The 21,766-nt window shown below is 54.2% G+C and overlaps 2 protein-coding genes across 2 annotated transcripts in view; one reads left to right on the plus strand and one right to left on the minus strand.

Moving 5' to 3' along the window:
• Nucleotides 1-1,717: 1,717 nt before the first annotated feature.
• Nucleotides 1,718-18,819, minus strand: UFD1 (ubiquitin recognition factor in ER associated degradation 1). Its single transcript, XM_041003716.1, has 12 exons — nt 18,698-18,819; nt 16,067-16,199; nt 15,670-15,702; nt 13,278-13,399; nt 11,518-11,648; nt 10,312-10,384; nt 9,525-9,593; nt 7,730-7,795; nt 7,437-7,484; nt 6,671-6,759; nt 6,075-6,156; nt 1,718-1,838 (listed from the first exon to the last, which is right to left on the minus strand). The coding sequence occupies exons 1-12, from the start codon at nt 18,698-18,700 to the stop codon at nt 1,764-1,766; spliced, it is 924 nt and encodes a 307-aa protein (XP_040859650.1). The 5' UTR covers nt 18,701-18,819; the 3' UTR covers nt 1,718-1,763.
• A 678-nt stretch (nt 18,820-19,497) lies between these two features.
• Nucleotides 19,498-21,766, plus strand: part of CDC45 (cell division cycle 45) — a 28,034-nt gene continuing 25,765 nt past the window's right edge. The window contains exons 1-3 of the mRNA XM_041003516.1: nt 19,498-19,614; nt 19,773-19,832; nt 20,400-20,492. Coding sequence (XP_040859450.1) covers nt 19,564-19,614; nt 19,773-19,832; nt 20,400-20,492 — 204 coding nt within the window. The 5' untranslated portion in view covers nt 19,498-19,563. The remainder of the gene's footprint in view (nt 19,615-19,772; nt 19,833-20,399; nt 20,493-21,766) is intronic.

A 21,766-nucleotide genomic window follows, 5' to 3' on the forward strand; every position in this document is an offset into this window, starting at 1 on the left:
TCCTTGAAGTGCACCAATCATCATGTCGCCTGGACCATGCAGCCCGTTACAGCAGGGGGCGGAGCCGAGGAGAGGCGTGTTCCGGGAGACGGAGGAAGTGGCGGGCACCTCGGCCCGGGGATGGCAGCCGCCACCTGCATGGTGGCCCGCTGGCGCCCGGGACAACCAGGCACGTCACGAACGCTGAGACTGCACGGTTCAGGCCAGTTCTGTTCAGCAGCTTTGTTACTGAAGCTAAAATCCGGTTTATTTTTGCAGACACAGCAGCTACTGTGGTGTCGCCTGGGCATCCACTCAGGGGACGGGCGAATTCACAAGACGATGGAGGCCGATCGGGTGCATTGTGTGTCCTGGGACACGGAGACTGCATAGCTGGTGTCTGATTAGGAGACAATGAAGGCAACACACATTATCCCCCTCATTTCTAGGCCGCGGTTGTCCGGGGTCTGTCTGCAGAATCATCTCCACGGCAGTGTGGCTGGGCCCCTACCAGGAAGGCAGGCTGTTGAGGCGGCTGGCTCAGTGACCCACTGTGGACAGGATACTGAGGGGAAGGGCTGGACCAGGCTCCATGCGACCCCGTGGTGACAACACATGGCCCCAAACGTCACAGCAGACATCTGTCAGCCAACACCATCACGCAGCTAGAGGGCTTCTGTCTCCTATGTGGCGGTTGGTGAGGGCAGTGTGTGTGTGCCACAGGGCAGATCCCTCGAGAGCAGGCCACCCCGTCCAGAGCAGCCCCTGGAACATGCGGGCAGTGGGCTGGGCCTGATCACTGGCTCCTGTCACCAGGTTCAGGGCATCCTGTCTCTTTTCCAGAAGCTACACATGGGGCACCCGCGAGGGGCCTGCCTGGAACATCCAGCCAGCTGTCAATCGAGCATATACAGGCAGGGTTTGGTCACTGTTTTTATTTGGAATTCACGGATTTAGAATTATTCTGAAGGAACAAATGGAAAAATTATTAGGATTGGCATATCAGAAAGTGATCTGAGACCAGATGGGTACTGATCCAAAATAAAGACAGGCTGGCAGAACCTGGGAATATGCGACCAGTAAAGCTGGGGGCTTGGGCACTATGAGGAGGAGCCAAAGGGGCGTCATCGGTAGCATTCACTCATTTCTAATACCTCTCTGTCACGAGGGGTTGGTGGCCCTACGCGTTCACAACAGAAGGGTAAGGTTACTCAGATCCGGGCTTCATTCTGCCAAGTGGCATGTTCAGGAAAAAAAAAAAAATCAACATGTAAAATAAAAACAGGAAAATTCTCAGATACTTAAATTGCAGCCAGAGTAATGTGACAGCTATCATTTATGAACAACTGTTTTTATTGAAACCATTTTTTTTTCTAGGTCAAAGGCAATGCGGACGTAATCAACCTGGGAAAAGGAGAAATAAAGGAGAAAGCCTCTCCAGTTAGAGCAGTTCCATCCTCTTTGCTGGTTTTGTCACAAATGGGGGGGGGGGGGTGGCCTCTGCTCTCTGAGAGGCCCTGTCCCCTCGCAAGGCTAGCAACAAAAGGCAGAAAGGAGGTGGCTGTCCACAGCAATTCTGCAACTCCAGCAGCCCGTTCTCTTTTCCAAAGTCAAGCTCACAACTATGCATCCAGCCGCTCAACGTCCCGGCGGATCTGAACATCTTGGGGAACAAACCTTAAGAAGCCCAGTGGAGCAGCCCCGTCCCTGTCCAAGCCAGTAACTAAAAGCCAGTATGTTGCCAGGGTTTCTTTTATTTTCAAAGCAGCCACCAAAGTCCCAATTTATGGCTTTCTTCCTTTTTTGCGCAGTGACTGTCCTTCTCCAGAGAAAGCGATGAATCGGCCGCCGGCTTCATCCTAGGTGTGAAGATCAAATGCTCTGTTACAAACTCCCGGATGCTATCACGTGACTCATGTACCAGCCTTCCGTTCTCCTAACTTCCAACTACAAACATAAACACCATCATGTCCTGCCTGGAGAGGTGAACCTAGAGCAGTATCAGATGCTCCTCAGCTTCCAAGGGGCCCAGCCATCACAGCCATCCTATCCTGACAACACCCGTAAAGCGACGGCGTTGTTGTCCCCCTGACCTGGCAAATGCAGCACAGTGCACCTCGGCGTCTGCTGACCCTGCTGACCCCGCTGTGACCGTGGAGCTGACCGGAAGCTGGGATCTTCCCACTGCCTAGCACAGCCACCGGCTCCTGTCCCACATGGCACTAACCCAGGAAAAGATCCACATCCTGAATTCAGACTGGGGTATCTATTGCTTTTCCACCATTACCAAGTTGAACCATTGTAAGCTGGGGAAGAGATGTATATCCTTTCACAGAATAATCATGCTCTATGTAAAAAAACATGAATTATACCCCACAGTCACCTGGCACTGCCACACAAAGATAATATTTCCAGTTACTTTTCTGCACATGCTTATATAAGCTGTCTTCACACTTGATTCTGAAGCCAATGCATGTGTGTGTATATATATTATGTATACATATATAATATATAAACAAACATACTGTAATACATATATAATATATGTGCTGTTTATATATAGTATATATAAACAAACATACTGTAAACCTGGAAATAATGAGACTGTTCCATGGTAGAAGATGCACTGTTTTGTGTGACAGTATTGTCAGCAGCCTTTGGAATGTACGTATGTGAACACACACACACACACGAAAAGCAGGGAGAGAGAGAGAGAGAGACAATCTTTCATCTGGTGGTTCATGCCCCAAATGGTCACAGTGGCTGGACCAGGCCAGCCCAGCCCAGCGGCAGTAGCTAGGAATTCCACCCTGTTTTCCCACAAATGTTTGGGCCATCACTCGCTGCCTTTACAAGCACACTAGCAGGGAGCTAGATCACAGGAATTGAACAGGCACCGGGATATGGACGTTGGTGTTGCAAGCAGTGACTTAACCCACTACACCACACCCAATGCCCATCTACTAGTTCATTGCCTAAATGCCCTCAATAGCTACAACTGAGTGAGGCCAAAGCCAGGAGTCTGGAATTCAATGCAGGTCTCCAAGGTGGGTCTAAGAACCTGAGTCACCTCTCACTGCTTCCGGGGTGCGTACTAAAAGGAAGCTGGAATTGTAAGCCAGAGCCATTACTTAAACCCAGGCACTCCAGTATAGGAGGTGGGCATCTCAAGTAGTGCCTTAATTGCTGTTGCAATTAACACGTTGCAGCATTTTCAATTGCATGCTTGCAGCCTAAGGTCTGCCATGCTTCTAACTGGTCCTAAAAAGGTTAAAAAAACAAAAACAAAAACAAAACAAAAACAAAACATAAAAAACAAAAAACTAGGCAGTGGGCCTGGTGTGGTGGCCTAGTGGCTATGGCCCTCGCCTTGAATGTGACAGCATCCCATTTGGGTGCCAGTTCATGTCCTTGCATCTCCGTTTCCCATCCAGTTCTCTGTTTGTGGCCTGGGAAAGCAGTTGAGGATGGCACAAAGCCTTGGGACCCTGCACCTGTGTGGGAGACCTGGAAGAGCTCCTGGCTCCTGGCTTCTGATCGGCACAGCACCGACTGTTGCGGTTACATTGGGTGGAAGATCTTCCTCTCTATCTCTCCTCCTCTCTGTATATCTGCCTTTCCAATAAAAATAAATAAATCTTTTTAAAAAATCTCTGAATGATAAGAAAAAACAAAAACAAAAAAACTGGACAGCAGGGGTGCAGCTCTGCCAGCCTGCATGAAATCACTGAGTCTGGCCCTGCCATGGCACCATCCTGTGGCAAGATCAGAATGCAGCCAATCCGTAGCTGACTCATTTCTGGGCTGATAATGGCCCTGCGAAAAATGCTGTAAATACCCACGTGGCCCCTGGCAGAAGAAAGGTGTCCTGGCCCTAACCAAGACTAACCAGCTTCAGGAATACTCCAGGCTGCTGTGCCGTTGCTGGCAAGAAAAGGGCTCATTTTATCTCAACGTTTGGGAAGAGCAGGTACTTCCCTCAGCTTCCTTGCTGGACAGTATGGGGCATAATCTGGTTACTCTCCACACACAGGACAAGCATCCTGTTGTTTCCCACAAGCACTGGGTACCTCCCAGGGGCGGTTCAGTTTCTGTGGTGACAACCACGAACGTGAGCGATGGCCAGAGAGTTGCCTTTCCCGCAACTATTATCAAAAAGCTAGGTCAAGGTTATTTTCCGTTCGCTGGATCACAGCAGGCAAACGCTCATGTTATCTGCTCAGTGGGTTTAGACATTGCTTGGAATACCCACACCCCATGTTGGGGTGCCTAGGTTTAAGTTCACCTCTAGTCCTGATTTTGATTTCCTGACAATATGCACCCTCGGATATACTGGGCGATGGCTCGAGTGACTAGGTCCTTGCTAGCCACTTGGAGACCCAGATTAAGCTGCAGGCTCTGGCTAGGCCTGTCCTTGCCACTGGAGGCCTTTGGAGTGAACCAGCAGATGGAACATATCTCTGCCTTCCAAACAGGATTCTTTCTCTACAAAAAGATCCAGCCCCATTCTAAGGTTGTGGGCTTGGCGATCTTTCAGCTTCCTGTGTGTCCTGCATGGATGTCTCCTCCTGGCCTCTGGGTGGCGCCATCGCCCTTCCCTGGCTAGAGCCCAGTGGGCCCTTCCAATCGGTGCTCTGAAGCAGCTGTTTCCCAGGTGAGGTCTCTGGTCCCTCTTTGCAGCAGCTCTTACTGTGCGCGTGTGAGGACTGGGCACCTTCTTCTGCCTGTGTCTATGCTGCTGCTTATCATCAGCTTTGGGCCTTTCAGGCTGATCAGACCCAACTTGCCCAGCCTCCAGCTGTGCTGCAGCCTGGATGGGGCTTGTTTTCAGCGGTGGTCCCCAACATGACAGAACTGAGAGGTGATGGAACTTTGGGGAGGTGTGGGAGGTGAGTCGGTCACTGCTGCTCTTGGAAGGCCTTCAGGGCGGACTCTAGGTGGGGGGTTAGGGCCCGAGGGTTGCTGTGGAGAGTCCAGCTTTCTCAGCTTGCCTTCTTGCCTCCTCCTGCGATATGTGCCACTCGCTGCTCTCTCTCCTGCGTCATGCTCCTGGCACGTGATGCTGTGCATGCAGAGGCCCTCACAGAAGCCTGGGCAAACAGGCCTCCTTCCTTTACAGCTGCCCAGCCTAGTGCAGCATAAATGAACTCGGAGACTACACTGAGCAGGCCTGGCTGCCAGGGCCCAGGCTCTGGGTCCCACATACACCGACCTTGAGGACACACAGTGCCACTCCCTAACCTGCATCTTGTTGACTGACCAGTCAAGGTCCCCCGTCTAGGAGGCCTTCCGTGCCGCCTTCTCCTGGGCTGAGGCAGGTGGAGGTCCAGGCCTAGTGGGGCAGTGGCCGGGAGGGGACGGAACGCTAACTGCTTTCTGATAAGACTTTCCGTCCTGTCTTTCCAGAGCGCATGCTTGCACGCCGCCAGAGGATGTGGCTTCCCAAGTCTGTTGCGCACGTTTTCGCACCATTTTCTGCCGTGAAGCCTCTGAAATCTTGCTGCACCCACCTCCTCTTTTGCCTCAGCTTTACTGGGTTTGAGGCTAGGGAGCTGCATGTGTGTCTAACTTCCATGTTTAATAAGTACTCTTGTAGGGTTTATGCGTGGATAAAACACATCTGGCCTGCTGGTGTCACCGTCACTTTAGTAAATCTACACTCGGGCAATGGGTGAGCCTGGGGCTGAGCCAGACACTGTGAGAAGCCTGTTTCTAGCTGCTGCAAGCCTGGAAAGCACTTGACGGAGGAGCCAGGGTGTAAGGGCTAACTACCAGGCCTGGCCCACCCATACCTGCTGCTGCGCAGGCCTCCCCTGCCGCTAGTGCTGCAGAGGGCTTCCCAAAGAGCCCTTGACCTTGGCACAACTGAGCAAACAGAATGTGACCCACAGGAGCCACCCTGCTGTTTGGTGGCAAAGCCTGCACATGCCCACACAGGCTCTACAGGAAAAGCAGGCCACGGGGGCTGGCGGGTCTTGGAAATGGGAAATGGGGGTAGTTATGATGGGAACAATGCCATTAAGAATGGTAAGGTTCCCCCACCCCCAGTCACTGTCAGCAAATACTGCTTCTCACTACCCACGAAACAAACTCACCTCTTCAACCTTTTTGACCAGTGGACGTGAGTTTCTGATGAAAGTGATCTTACCAAGTTTAAATTCGTAATTGGGAATTCCCCTGTAATGACAGAGAAGGAGATACGCTCATTTCAGAGGCAGGAGAGGACGCACGGTGATTCTGACGGTCAAGGGCGAGGCCAGCAGGAAGGACAGCGTCTCCTTGGGGACCCATCCCACTGCAGCACCCTCCCAGCAGGGAGACCGGAGGGAAGTACAGATTTCAGGTTTGGCTTACACACTGAGTGTAGGGCAGGCCACTGCAGACTCTAGGGTCACAGGGACATAACGGGAGGTCTGAAAAGGCTACACTCCCCCCTGGAGACTCAGTAGGAACCCCATTTCTTATTGTCTATGCTGTGATGGCTGCCAGGGGAGGGATCTGCTGGGAGGGTGCTGGGACCCCACAGGGACTCTCCCTCCAATCGGGAACAGGAGGCGGCTGAGTCCACCCCATTGGGGCTTGTCACAGGAGCTAGAGCGAGGCTGCCCTTGCCCGGGGGAGTGGCTGGCACGGACCTTCCCTACATGACAGCATGGCTCCCCGACCAGGAGCAGAGCCAGGACAGACTCACCTTTTAATGTCTCCAGGCTTGAGTGGGGAGGGGCTGGGCTCCACCCCTTTCTTCTTTCCATCCAGTCTGTTCCCAGAGCCGGAGAAGGCCTAGGAAGGCAAGTCACAGGGTCAGGTGCTGAGCCCCCGGATTGACACCCAAGTGCCCTGTGCTGAGACAGCTGCAGGGATGCAAGCTGGGGGCTGCCTCCTCTTCTTCCTTCCCCAGGTGCTTGGGGCTGACTGCTGAGCGCTCTCCACCTGCCCTGCACAGGCTGAGCTGAGGAGGTCCCTCTGGCTGGCTGGCAGCCATGGATGCATTCATGGGCCTGTCGGCCTCTGCAGGAGCTGGCCTGTCGGCCTCTGATGTGTCTGACTCCTGCTCAGCTTTCTCTTGGCCAGCTGCTACTTGCTAGCAAGTACAGAGTACTCATAGCTGAGCCCCTGCCACCTGGTCACCAGCAAGCTTGGCCAGGCGGCTGTTTCTGACTATACTCGCCTTCAAATGGGACAGGCAAAGGGAAACAGGACAGTGGTGAACCTGAGGAAAGGACACGTGTGTGCCTGGTGATGGTAGGGGAGACATCTGGGGAAGGAAGAACTGAGCACCACCTTATAGGGCTGTTTGGGAGCACTCCAGGAGAAAGTGGGTGTAAAGGGGTTTGGTAACTAAGCAGACGGCAGGCTTCAGCCCCTGCTGATGGCCCAGCATCAGAGGATGCCTGGGGTGGAGGCAGCAGAGGGCCTGGTGGGGACCAGCAGACAAGGTGACGGGGTCCAGTACTCACGCGGAAGCCCAGCTCTCCAGTGTAGCTGCTGTGCTCAGGCTCGCCTTCCTGTTGGGGAGACAGGGACCCGGGGTGAGCTTCCCAAGAGGCCTGCCAAGCCCCTCCCTGAGCCTCCGTGTCTACTGCTGCCTGCACCCCAACACCGGGCCATCCCATATCGCTTGTCTCCCATCTCCACCCCCCAGAACAGGCCTGGAGAAAGCTGGACAACTCAGAGCAGTCCCAGAACCCAAACCAGGAAGCGTGCAGGGTGCGGAGGGGGGGGCGGGGGCCGCGTCGCTGAAGTCACTCACTGTTGACTCCTCGTGCTGCACCTGTCTCTCGGGTTCTTTGTAGCCCAGAGGAGCATCGAAGTCCACCTAGGTTGCCAAGATGAAAAGTAAAATCTTTGCAACACGACCCTATTTGGATTTCTCGTTTGTTTTGGTTTTTAAAGACTTATTTATTTATTTGAAAAGCATTATGGCAGAGAGAGAGAGAGAGAAAGAGGTCTTCCATCTTCCGGTTCACTTCTTAAATAGCTGCCACAGCCTGGGCGTGGCGTGGCACAAGCCAGGGACTTATTCCAAGTCTCCTATGTTTTCCTGATGCTTTTCCAAGGCCACTGACAGGGAGCTGGATCAGAAGCCGAGCAAGACGAAACCGGCAACCATGCAGAATGCCAATGTTATAGACAGTGGCTTGAACTTACAGCACTGACCCCTAAAATTAATTTATTTTAAAGGCAGAGTACCAGAAAAGGAGAAACTGAGAAGGAGGGGGAGGCACAGAAAGTTCTTCAACCAAATGATTCACTACCCAGTTGGCCTCAACGAAATCTGTGCTAGGCTGAAGCAAGGAGCCAGAAACTACACCCTAGTCTCCCATGTGGGTGGCAGGGACCCATGCACTGTGTGTGTGTGTAGGACAACTGATGGGACATCATTTGTATGAGAACAATTGATTGGACACCATCTGAATGGGAACAGTTGATTGGATATACAAAACAGACACTTTCAAAGGTGTGGAATCAACTGATGGGTTCCATACACAGGCTTATGGGAACTATGTAAGCTCCTCAATACCTCCTCCCTTATCCTATGTCATCCCCAGTCTTTAAAAGCTTGATACCACTAATAAATTTCGGCTAGTGGGGCCCAGCGTGATAGCGTAGTGGTTAAGGTTCTTGCCTTGAATGCGACAGCATCTCGTATGGGCACTGGTTCTAATCCCAGCAGCCTCGCTTCCCATCCAGCTCCCTGCTTGTGGCCTGGGAAAGCAGTGGAGGGTGGTCCAAAGCTTTGGGACTCTGCACCCACGTGGAGACCTGGAGAAGGTTCCTGGCTCCTGGCTTCAGACTGACTCAGCTCTGGCCATTGTGGCCACTTGGGGAGTGAATCATCGCATGGAAAATCTTCCTCTCTGTCTCTCCTCCTCTCTGTATATCTGCCTTTTCAATAAAGATAAAGGGGCAGGTGCCATGGCACAGCAGATTAAGCCAATGCCTGGAAGGCTGACATCCCATATTAGAGTGCTGCTTCAAGTCCCGGCTGCTCTGCTTCTGACCTAACTCCCTGCTAATGCGCCTGGGACAGCGGGAGACGATGGTCCAGGGACTTGGGTCCCTGCCACCCACGGGGTGATCAGGATGGAGTGCGAGGCTCCTGTCTTCAACCTGGCCTAGCTCTTGGAGAGGAAACCAGCGGATGGAAGATCTCTCTCAGTCTAGAATCCATCATTTTTCATAATATCCATTTTTTTGCAGCTCCCTCATATGCATGTATTTCAAATACTTCTGCACTGAAACTAGCTGATCTTTCAGTTCCATTTTCCAGGAAGGCTCTGAAGTCCACAGGCGAGGGGTACTCCAGCCCCGTTCAGGAAGCTGGGAGGGCCTCCCGCGATCTGAACAGTTCATTCACCCTTCCGGCAGTTCCAGGCTGAGCCCTGGGGGGGTAGACCCTACCACAGCCACCAGGTTGCTGGCCTCCTCCTCACCCAAGTGGTCCCAGGGGTTGTGTGACACCCTCTGCGGGCCCTAGTTGGCAGGTGTCACCAACCGCCTGCCTTCTCAGGGCTCATGCTCCCTGAAACTGGACAGTCACTTACATTCATGTCACACTCGATGATGGACACAGCCTTGTCAGGTTTGGTCTCCATCACCCGCAGCTCGTAGATCTGTGGGAAGAGGGTGGAAGTCAGAAGTTCCCTGCCAGGCATTTATTGTAAATTAACAGTTGAGTCCTCAGAAAGAAAAGTCCTAAGGTGCTCACTCCAACGTTGCCAAATGCCTATGCATAGATCAGTTGAATGATTTTTCTCTGCCCCACATGAACAAATCAGAGTTACACAAGGGGACACCGTGTGGCCAACAGCAAAGCTGCTGTGTCTGGGCTGACCTGAGGCCTGCAAAGGAGGGTAAAGAAGGCAGAGGCGGCCCCTGGACGTTGTCCTCCACCTTCACAGCTTCCTTCTCTGCACCTTGACCGCATCTCGCTTTTGCAATCATTTTACACAGATCTGGAGAGTTCCATCATGAAAGAAACCCCAAGAGGGCCCAGTGGGGCTATGTGTCACTGAGTGGCTGTGACATATTTACCCAGTCAGCGCTGGGGCTTGTTGCTGCTGGGACAGGTACTAGGTCACAGCAGGAGCGGGTCACAGATGGAGGCTGCCAAGAGGGAAACTGGAAGACAGTTTACAAGAAACACCGAACACACTGCCATAGCACAGGCAGGAATCACAAGGTCGGGGACCCAGGCCCAAGGAGGCCTTAACTCAGACTACAAGGCAGTAACGAGGGGCTAAGGGCTCAGGATCCTTGCTCATACAAAAGCCCCAACCCACACCAGAAAGGACATGGCAGTGGCTCTTGCTGGGTGCAAGCCAGGCTTACCTTCTCATTATAGTTGATGGCAATGACGTCCCCGGTGGTCAGACAGGCAAAGTTCCTGAGCGCGTTTTCCAAACTGGATACCCAGTGTCAAGAAGCCAAGCAAGATGGGAACATCACACACACACACACACACACACGCACACACACGCACACACTCACACACACACACGCGCACACACGCACACACACGCACCCCTAGTACAAGATGGGAGCATTGTTTATACACACACCTAATGCCAAGGCAAGGTGGAAACTTCACAAAACTCATGAAAACCATGGCACGGGTGAACATGCTTATCAAACAGGACTAGGCACGTGTGTTAATGTGTAAATTAGGCCTCAATACAACTGCATGGAAAAAAAAATCCTGTGGAGCACAGAAGATGGAATGAGAGCCCTTCATCCCATATAGGTACTGGTTTCAGTCCTAGCTACACTATTTCAAATTCAGCTCCCTGCTGAGGTGCTTGGGAAAGCAGCAGGGGACAGCCCAAGTGCATGGGCCTCTGCACCCATGTGGGAGACCAGAAGCAGCCCTGGCTCCTGGTTGCGGCTTGGCCCAGTCCTGTTCACTGCGGCCATTTATGGAGTGAACCAGCAGATGGAAGGTCCGTCTGTCTCTGCAACTTTGCCTTTCAAAGAAACTTTAAAAACAGAAACCCATGGGGCTAGTGCAATAGCTCTACTGTCTAATCCTCCCCCTTCAAGCACGGGCAAGCCATATGGGCACTGGTAGTGTTCATACGGGGGCAGCCTATTCATGTGCATACACAAAACATGTGGTCCTTTTCAGTTCGCAGATTTTACATGAAAAGGCAGCTCTGAGCCTGGTGTGATGGCTCAATGGTAAACTCTTCATCTTTCAAGTGCCGGGATCCCATATGGATGCCAGTTTTTGTTCCAATTACTCTGCTTTCCATCCGGCTCCCTGCTTGTAGCCTGGGAAAGCAGTGGAGGCCAGCCCGATTGGGATTCTACATCCATGTGGGAGACCTAGAAGCAGCTCCTGGCTCCTGGCTTCGGACTGGCACAGCCCCGAATGCTGCAGCCACTTGGGGAGTGAACCAGTGGTGGAGAATCTATCTCTCCCTTTCTCCCTAGGTCTTATCAGTCTTTCCAATAGAAATAAATTAATCTTTTAAAGCTTATCTTTCATGGCAGCACACCCCTCCTTTGCCTAGTGGCCCTCTCATTTCAAAAGGATACACTGCTTTCGGGTTGGTGATGTCCAGGAAGTCGGGGCTCTGTGGCTGGAACTTGGAGTAGGTGGCCACTTGCAGGTTGACGCTCTCCACCTGGACCAAGCCTCCTTCCTCCAGCAGCAGGTTCTGCATCATCTGGAACCATGAACAAGGCTGCCTGAGGCTCCTGGGAACCAGGCAGTCTATAGGCCATGGCCGGCCGGCCGGCCAGCGCAGTAAGCAGACCAAAGGGACACCTGGACTGCTGGGAAGCAGCAGCCGAGTCCACTGTGATGTGACGTCAGGAGTGAGAGAAGGGATGTCCCTGGGGCTGTAGCCTGCTGCCTTTGGCCGGCTTGGGTGCTAGCTCCAGGAGGCCCTGAATGGAGAGCAACCTACAAGGGGCCGGGATCAAACAGGACTGCTTGTGAGGCAGGCTGAGGCCTGCTGGAGAGGGTTATAAAGGAAGTGACAGTGAGAACTCTTAAGTCTTGCCTCCGTGAAACCCCTGGTGAAGAGCAAGACAGAGAGGTGGAGAGAGCCTGTGGGGACCTGAGGGTCCACTGCAGGGGGCCAAAACCCAGCTCAGGGTCAATTTGCTTCTCTTGTCATAAACCTTCTTCAAGAGAATGTCAGGCATCCACATAGGGAGAATGGTGCAAGTGTGCTTTGCACGCCTGGTCCTGATGACCATGGTGATGACCAACAGGGGTCACCATGGTCCATTTCCTCTCTTCCCCAGAGTCCTGTCCCCCTTGTCCCTCCCACCCTGGCTTGCCTGAGATGCCAGGGGGCATCACCTCCTGCTGCAGTTAGGGGAGGAACCAGAGGAGCCTACAGATGTCCTAACACACTTGCATGGAAAGGACCGCGGCATTCCAGACATGACAGGAACAGAGGGCGGTCTGCCTGCCGGATGCCTTGGGTAGGTGCAGCAGGTTGATCAAAGTGGATCTGCTGCAGGCTGAGCACCCAGCCCCTTAGGGAGACGTCTCTGGCAGTGAGTAGAAGGCGGCTGAGTGTCAGCACGAGGGGCTGTGAAGTCCACGCAGGCCTGAGGGAAGCCTGGCCAGAAGCAGGACATAGCCATGCAGTGTGAACAGCAGGGGCAGGAGACAGGGCCAGGCCAGGGCTTGGGAGGGAGAACCAACCTGCCGGAAGAGCCCTGAGGGTGGCAAGGAGGTCAGCAGTAGAGATGGCACTCCACTCCAGCCCAGCAGAGCACACACAGCACGGTGGGCACTCAGGAGAGGCTCAAGCAGGAATAGAGGCTTCTCAGCAGGGGAAGGCCTGGCTGGCTGCCTGTGGAGGAGCTGGGGCTCAAGGTGGACGGAGCTGTCTCGGGCCAAGACCAGGTCTCTGCTCACACACCCTGGGGGTCCAGCAGACACAGGGGGCCTCGCAGCCCACCCAGTGGCATCCTGGTAGTCGTGATGCACCTTACAGACGGGGCTTCATTCCGTGTTCTCACCCAAAGCAGCTCGCAGCCCCCCAGCTCTACGAGGTCCAGGAGAATCTTTGAGCTATGACATTCTCCCAGGGCCCACGCCCTTCACCTCTACAGGTGAGCTGCCAGAGGGGGCCTGTGCGGGTGCAGAGGGGACTGGGGAGGAGCCCCTGCCTGTGCTTCAACTGCCCAGAGAGGCCTCTGTGAGCAGGTGCACTATTGATGAACAGGACACGACCTGTGCCCCCAGAGGGGGAGTGCGAGGGCGCGCACACCCACGCAGCACAGCAGGAGCAGGCGAGGAGAGAGCCTCTCGAGACCGCGGCAGGCCCACTCACCCAGTGGGGCAGGTAGCAGATGCCCTCATCGGCCACAAATTCCAGCACGCCACAGTGCGTCATCCGGTCTGAGTTCTTGTTGGTCAGTTTGAACAGCATGGGGTAGGTGATGTTAAGTCGGCCTACACAGGACACAGGCATTGAGGTCCGGCTCCCAGGAAGGGAGAGACACTTGCTCTCCCAGTGCCCTCCCTGGAAAGAGCTTCCCACCACCCAGCATGCCCCCCGAGTCCCTGGAGGCATCACCTGCGTAATGGCGGGGCACAGCACAGCATGTGGCCCACACAGCAGCCTGGGGATACCTGATGACCCTATAACACAGTCACTGGCACTGATGTGCGATCACCTCAAAGCGCTACTCTTCAAAGTGACACATTCATTCACTCATTCATAGGCAATTTATATGCCACGTGCTGGACAAAATCCTCTCCTTAAGAGGTTTCTATGACAAAGGTGAGAAAGAACACAGGTGCACCCCGATGTAGCAGATGCTGTGGGGAGGGAGCCCCCAGGTAGGGCAGAGCCGCTGGGCCAGGGAGAGACTCTCAGGCAGGGTAGGCAGCCTAGGCATGGTGAGGGCTGGCAGCTGCATGAGACAGACCTGGCACTGGGGAGGGAGGCTGGGCCGGGCCACCGCCCAGGAGGATCTAGTGCCAGAGCCCAGCATTTGCTATTGATTCGGCAGGCTCCCCACACAGGGAGAGGTGCTCAGAGGGTGGGAGTCAGCAGATCCTAGGGAGAAGCTTGCCAGCAATCCCAGAGACCCCAGACACTGGGGAGGAGTCTGAGAAAGCATGGATGGTATGGATGTTCCAGGCCATCAGGCAGGTCCCAACATTGCCCCTTTTCATCTATGGGGAAACCAAGCCCACAAGTTATGTCACGTGCTCAGGGTCACCCAGCCTGACTTCAGTTCTGGGACACACAGCCAAGTCACTGGCTTCAGGCTGGGAACTGGACCACTACGGCTGCTGGAGGTGAAGACTAGCAGGCTCAGCAGAATTCCCACCGAGCTTTAGGACCTAAAGCAGGCCCTATCTGGGCCCTCCCCACCAAGGAGAGCCCAAGAGCTGGGGCAGCAAGCTCCAGGGGAGGACTAGCCAGACAAGTGCACCTCCCAGGGCTGCTGATGCTCAGGACCACAGCCCCATCTGCAGGATGCTCACTGGTGGTGCAGCTAGATGGGCTCCAGCCAAGGGCCCCAGATGGCTCCTTCCAGGGACCCCCAAACTTCTTCTTGTACCAGACAGGAGCGCCCTGGGGGTTCCACCAGCCTTCTGTATCCCCTCCCTTCCTCCAACCCCGTTATCTTATAAGTCAGAATGCCCTGCAGTGGTTTCCACCGTTTTAAGGGCTCGATCAACTCAGGATCTGAATCTTGTTGGTCAGTGACCCAAGCCTGCCTGGCTTTCTCCTGGGCACTTGGCCAAGGCTCACAAACAATGCCCAGCTCCTAGGTAAGCTTATCCCAAAAGGCCTTCCTGGGGCCTGTTCCTGCCTCTATATCAGGTCTGTTGATGACAGGGAACCCCGCCAGATACTGTCCACTTTGCTGGGTATGGCCATGGCTGGTGCTGACTCAAGGTAACCCCAATTTCCTTGTGGCTGGGGCCAGATGGGCTGGGGTTGTTCTCTCTCTCTCTCTCTCTCTCTCTTACACACACACACACACATCCAGTGGCACTATAGATGGCCCTGGTTAGAAAAGGTGACATTGGGGCCTGGCACAGTAGCCTAATGGCTGAAGTCCTTGCTTTGCAGGCACTGGGTTCCTAACGGGCACCAGTTCGTGACCCAGTCACCCCGCTTCCCATCCAGCTCCCTGCTTGCAGCCTGGGACCCTGCACCTGCATGGGAGACCTGGAAGACCTGGTTCCTGGCTTCAGACTGGTTCAGTTCTGACCATTGTGGCCACTTAGGGGAGTGAACCAGTGGATGGAAGATCTTTCTCTTTATCTCTCCATTTCTATGTAAATCTGACTTTCCAGTAAACAAGTCTTTAAAAAAACAAAATAAATGTGGGAGGAACCTGCTGCTGGGGTCATCCTCTTGGCGTCAGATCATGTTTTCCCTTAGAAGAAAAGCTGGGGCGCCTATGCAGGCGCAGCACAAAGCATTTGGGGTCCCCTGCCATCATGTTAAAGGCCACCCACAGGGAAGCTGAGGCACTCAGGGTTCTGTGACCTGGCCTGCACCCTGGCCACAAGCACACCCTCTCTCCACCCTGGGTGCCCTGGGCTCAGGCCTCCCTGTCAAACAGGTGCTCTCCGGGGTAAGTTCCTGGTCAGAAGGGGAAACAGGGTGTCTGGGCCTGATGTTCGGGGAGCCTAGGTTGACTCCTGCTATCCATGACATGACCTAAGACTTGTCAAGTCACCCGGAAAATACTTACTGAGTTGATCCAGGGCCGAGGGCGGCATAATTACTGTAAAAAAGAACATTTAAGAGATATTAATAAATAAACAAACAAACAAGGACAGACCAAGGCAAGATGTGGTTTCTGTTCTGTCTTTGCAAACAACGTTTTTAAGTGGAATTTAAGGGTAGTCAGAATTTTATAATCATCTTTCAGGAAGCATCTTCTTGGCCTCATTTATTTTGGGGAGCTGAAGTGGGGACCCCGCAGCCGCAGCCCACCCCCCCACCATGCCAGCCCCGGGGAAGAGTCACGCTCTCCCACAGGCGCTGTTCTGGTCCCCGAGGGTGTGGTGAGGCCTGGGGAAGGCTGACAAGCATTTAGACGCGGGACAGGAGAGGTTATGGTAGTCAAAATAGAAACGAGCACATACTCTTCCCGCCTTTCTCCACATCTGACCTGTCATTCGGCCCGGCGAACATGGAGACGGAGAAGCAGCGGTACTGTGTGGAAAAGCGGTTTTGGAAGACACGGGGAATCGGGTGGTCGAACATGTTGAACGAGAACTAGGAGGAGAAAAGGGAAGGCTGATGTTACGACAGGACGCTGGGACTGTGCTTCGCGCGGACGCGAGCGCAGGCAACCCTCAGGGTCAGCGTCGGTGTCGCCAAACGTCACTGAAGATCAACCACAATGGCCTGGGAACCTCGCCTCCTGGTTGCGGGGCCCAGCCTCGCCCCCGAGTTTAGTCTCTACAGATTCATCTGGTGGGGTCTTCCTGGCCACGCCAAGCCTGCCCTTCACCCCTTGCCGTCTGCCTCCTGACCTTAGGATCCCTAGCACACTGTGTGTGAACTAGTGACCAACAGTCCCACAGGCTCCCAAACCTGCCTTGCACCTGCTGGGCTAGTTCTCTACTTGGAAAATCACCCGCTCCTAAAAACATCTCTTTATTAAGTGCCTGTTATCTACTGGGCTATATCACAAAACATTTGAAAGGCAGATCTTTCACTCCTAGGTTTACTCCCCAGATGGCTAGAGCGAGGTCAGGAGCTTCTTCCAGGCCTCCCACACGGGTGCAGGGCCCAAGGACTTGAGTTATCTGTTGCTTTCCCAGGCACGGGAGAGAGTGATGGATCTGTACAACGGGAGCGGGACTGGAAGTGGAGCAGCCAAAACTTGGACCGGACAAGATGTTGGCACTGCTATGCCACAGCACTGTCCCCGGGAATGCTCCATAAGAGACGCTGAGCAGAGGGGCAGAGTGGCACGTGGCCTGACAGGCAGCCAGGCCGTGAAGAGGAAGACGCACAGGTGCCTTCCTCAGGCCTCCTGCCCTTTCTCCAGGAACACTGCCTGGCTGCCCCAGGACTGGGCCTCGAGCCTGTCCAGCGTGCTCTCCCAGCACACAGCAGGTACACGGGTTGCGCTCCACAGGTCAACAAGCAAAGTCACATCAGGAGAAAAACTGAGCTACGGACTCCAGGGAAGCTTTGCCAACCTGGCACACGCACATCAAGGTGGAGTCCGAGCGTATGGGAATTACGACAGTGCTGAAGAGAATAAAAGCGCAGGTGGCTGGTGTAGTGGCTACACCACTGGTCGGGACAGTCACCCACTCCCAGTGGCCTTCGTCCAGTCCTGCCACGGCTCCAGATTCCAACTTGCACTCACACGCACCCTGCTAGGCCCCTACAAAGCTATGTTTTCACAAGCACAGAAAGCAGCATCTAGAGCAGCCATCTGCACACTTGCGCTCCCAGCGGGGGAAGGTGGCGGCCACCCAGATGCTCTGGACAGGTCAGCGAACCACGAGTGGAGCAGTCACCTGAGGGAATGGGACTCAGCAGGGCCCCGTGTGATGGCTCAGGGGCTAAATCCTCTTCTCGCACGCACTGGGATCCCATGCAGGTGCATGCCAGTTTGCGTCCTGGATGCTCCCCTTCCGATACAGCTCCCTGCTTGTAGCCTGGGAAAGCAGTCGAGGACGGCCCAAAGCCTTGGGACCCTGCACCTGCATGGGAGACCTGGAAGAGGTGCCTGCCTTGGATTGGCTCAGTTCCAGCCTTTGTGGTTACTTGGGGAGTGAGCCAAACTGACGGAAGATCTTTCTGTCTCTCCTTCTCTTCCTAAATCTGCCTGTCTAATAAAAATAAATTTAAAGAGGTATTTAAAACCTGTGCCTTCAGTGGATGGAAGATCTGTTTCTCTCCATCTCTCTGTTATTATTATGACTTTCAAATAAAGCCATTTTTATATTGTGAATAACCTCCCTTCAGTTTATCCATGAGCCTGAGCAGGGACCCGCTGCTCTTGTCTTCCCTTTTTTTTAATCTCTAAAGATTTATTTTTAAAATTTTTATTGCAAAGTCAGATTTACAGAGAGAAGCAGAAACAAAGAGGAAGATCTTCTGTCCAATGATTCACTCCCCAAAGCGGCCGCAACGGCTAAAGCAGAGCCGATCCGAAGCCAGGAGCCAGAAACCTTTTCCGGGTCTCCAACGAGGGGTAGGATCCCAAGTCTTTGAGCCCTGCTTGACTGCTTTCCCAGGCCACAAACAGGGAGCTGGATGGGAAGCGGGGGAGCCGGGACAGGACACGGAGCCATATGGGACCCCAGCTCTTGCAAGGCAAGGTTTTAGCCACTAGGCTACCTCTCCGGGCTCCTGTATCTCTTCTTTACACCACTGATAGCTTAGTTCAACGCCAGGCACTCTGACCCGATACCCAGGGTCTGTAGGAGGAACCCCCTTAGAAGCGCAAGCGACCTGACCCTGCTACATTGACCATTCCTCGGACTGTCACCCCGCGAGGACCGGCTGTGAGCACTGCACAGCTGCCCGGGGTCTCAGCACCCCCGAAAGCGCGACGCCGGGGGAAGGGGGCGTCGGGCACAGCCCCGCTGCTCTGCCGGGGGACCCCGGGTTCGCGGCCCACCGCCGGGTGCAGCCGTGGGCGCCCGCAGGCCCGCTCCGGTGACTCGGCATCTCCGCCCCCGGCCCTCCCCGCCGGGCCCCGGCCTCGCGCGGCGCGTCCCGCCCGCCGCCCCGCGCCGCTCACTCACCATGATGAACCCCGCTTCGCCGACGCCGCTGCTCCCAGAGAACCGAGCGATGGAAACCAGCCGACAGTTTGACCGTCTGTAGCCGCCGCCTCACCGAAGCCCGGACGCCCCGGAAGGATCCCGGACGCCTACCGGAAGCGCCGAACCTGGGACCCGGAGTGGGGGGGACACGCCGAGGCCAGGAATCTGCTGCAAACGGGGTAAAGCCAGGTAAAGGTCATGGGAGACGTACTAAACGTAAATAGGAAAAATGCTCTTCACTAGCATATGTCTCCTCCTAAGGTACATTTTAATCTTTTAAAATTAAGTTTTAGCATTACACCCCTCCTAGCGAATTTGGTATAGCCCATTCTCGTTATTGACTACATTACCCAGAATGCAGCCACACTTCTTGGCCTTTGCCTCAGCCAGGGAAGATTCGGGCGGAAGTAAGCTACACATCTGACTTTGAACTGGATCCACATGGTACTGTAAGCACAACTGCCGGCCTCAATTAATGTCTAACTAAATTTCATGTATGATTAGATGTGAAATGTTTTCTGGACTTCCCGGTGGGAAATCGTAAGCTTCCCTTCCCGAAGTAAAGATGTCTACTGAACGCCGGGGTTTCTGGGTAAATCAGGGCACAATGTTTGCGTCCGGCCTCCGAGTTGACGTGGCTTGCCAGCTGGGAGAATGGGCCGGACCTTTCTAGGTGTGAGCGGCGGAGCTGCTGACCAATCGCAACGGAGGAAGGGCTGGGACTCGGAAAGCCATTGGTTGGGGGCTCTGGGCCAATGGGAAGAGCCGCGATTTGGCGGGAGTCTTGACTGGAGGCGGGGCTCGTGGTGTCCCACTGGAGCGCGGGGTGTCCGGCGGCCGTGGCTATGTTTGTGTCCGATTTCCGCAGGGAGTTCTATGAGCTGGTCCAGAGCCAGGTGACCGATCCCCCGCGGAGCGCGGACCTCACAGCCGGGGCCTTGGCGCGCGTGGGGGGCGGAAGGTCGTGTGTGGCGGGGAGGTGGTGGTGGTCCAGGGGTGGCCGGGGGTTCCGATCGCCGCGCTTAGCCCGCCCGCCCTTCCCCCTCCCCGGCAGAGGGTCCTGCTCTTTGTGGCCTCGGACGTGGATGCTCTGTGCGCTTGCAAGATCCTTCAGGTGAGCTCTGGGGGCCTGGGTGGGCTGGGGAGGGGAGGGGAAGAGTGGGGCTGGCTGGCGGGAGGTGAAGCGGAGGAACCGCCGGTGTAGACGAGTTCAAGTGTTTGCAATAGCCTGGGTGGGAGACAAAACTGTGGTGGCCTGAGGGGAATCTGACAGCTGAGGGGGGCAGTGGTGGCCTCAGGGGAGCCTGCTGATCTGTGAGGGAAGTCCTTGACATTGACATTGAGCTTCTCAGCTTTTGGGTTAGCAACCTGTTAGAAGACCTGCAAATATGATCAGCTTTACTCCCAGCATTTTACTTTGAAAAAAAAAAAAAAACTATTTGTGATTAAATTTTTTGTTTCTTTGTTTTGGTTCAATTTTTTTTTGTTTGTTTTTGTTTCTGGAGTTGCAACAAAGCTACCAGCAACAAAGTTACCAGAACCTGCCCCACCCCTGGCTTCTGCCGGGAAAGCTTCACTCACTTGGGGTCATTCCATCCTTTGTTTTAGCTTTGTTTTGACGTGTGTCAAGGTCACTTGGCGGCTGTTGTAAATAAGGTCGGCTTTGAAATTCTCTCTGCAGGCCCTTTTCCAGTGCGATCACGTACAGTACACGCTGGTCCCGGTTTCTGGGTGGCAAGAACTCGAAACTGCCTTTCTTGAGCATAAAGAACAGGTACGCAGGAAACACTTTGGAATGACTAGGTGCCAAAGGTTAGGAAGTTGTTGGGTGGAAATCTGATGGCGAGGGGTTTGCCATTTGTGGCACAGTGCGTTAAGCCACTGCTTGGCATGCCGACAGCCCATGACGCTTCTGCTTCTGATGCCGTTTCCTACTTTCTCACCTGGGAAGGCAGCAGGTGCTCCAGCCCCGTCACTGGAGGGAAGGTTGCAGTTTCTGGCACCTGGAAGAAACAGCCTGGCTCGGTCCTGTTGAGGACATTTGGGGAACGAACCTGTGGATGGAGGATTTCTGTCTCTTCCTCTCTTTGTAGCAAATAAATAAATCAACTACTGTCTTGTTATCTCTACACAAGAATCCGTCCCATGTTCCAGCTTGAAATCCAGGCATATAACTTCTTCTGGGATGGATTTATTTATTAGACAGAGCTTCGTTTCCCTGGTTTACGTCCCAGACGCCCACAATGGGCAATGCTGATTGGCAGCTAGAAGCTGGACCCTCAAGCTGCGTCCTCCGCCACTGCATCCCAGGGTCCGTGTTCTCGGGAACCTGGAGTTGGATGCCAGAGCCGGGAGTCAAACCCGGCTACCTTGACATAGGATATTGGCTTCTTAACCACTGAGCCAAACGTTACTCTGTTCTCTTTGGAATTTAAAAACGTATATAAAAGCAGGAGAGAGAAACACCTTCCATCTGTTGGGTCTGCAATGGTCAAAGCTGGGCCCATCTGAAGCCAGGAGCTTTCATCCGGTCTCCTGCGTAGGTGTAGGGTCCCAAGGACTTGAGCCATCCTCTACTGCTTTCCCAGGCCACAAGCAGGCAAGGGTGGGAAGTGGGGCCTGCTGGGATTGGAACCGGCACCCATATGGGATCCCTGTATGTGCTAGGCGAGGACTTTAGCCGCTAGGCTACCGTGCTGGGTCCTGGCCCCTGGAATAAAACAGTTAGTATAAAGAGTGACTCAAATAGTGACCCTAAGACTAACCCCACCATCCTGGACTCTGCCACATTGAATGCCTCAAGGCCTGTTTACCTAGTGCTGCCTTAAACCCCCTAGGTCTCGTCCCCTTGAATACCTGGTTGCACAGCACTACCGTAAACCTCCTAGATCTCAACCCCCTTAAAGTCCAGTTGCCTAATTAAGCCTACTGACCTTCAAGTTTAAACTGTGCACTGCACCAGTCTCCTGAGGCTTTTATCCCATCCCTGGTATCTACCTAGGGCCACATCTGCCACTCCCTGACCCTGCACTCCCTATCTCCCTACCC

Source organism: Ochotona curzoniae, unplaced genomic scaffold, assembly GCF_017591425.1.
Source record: "Ochotona curzoniae isolate NIBS_2020 unplaced genomic scaffold, NIBS_Ocur_1.0 scaffold_274, whole genome shotgun sequence".
Taxonomy (NCBI): Eukaryota; Metazoa; Chordata; class Mammalia; order Lagomorpha; family Ochotonidae; genus Ochotona; species Ochotona curzoniae.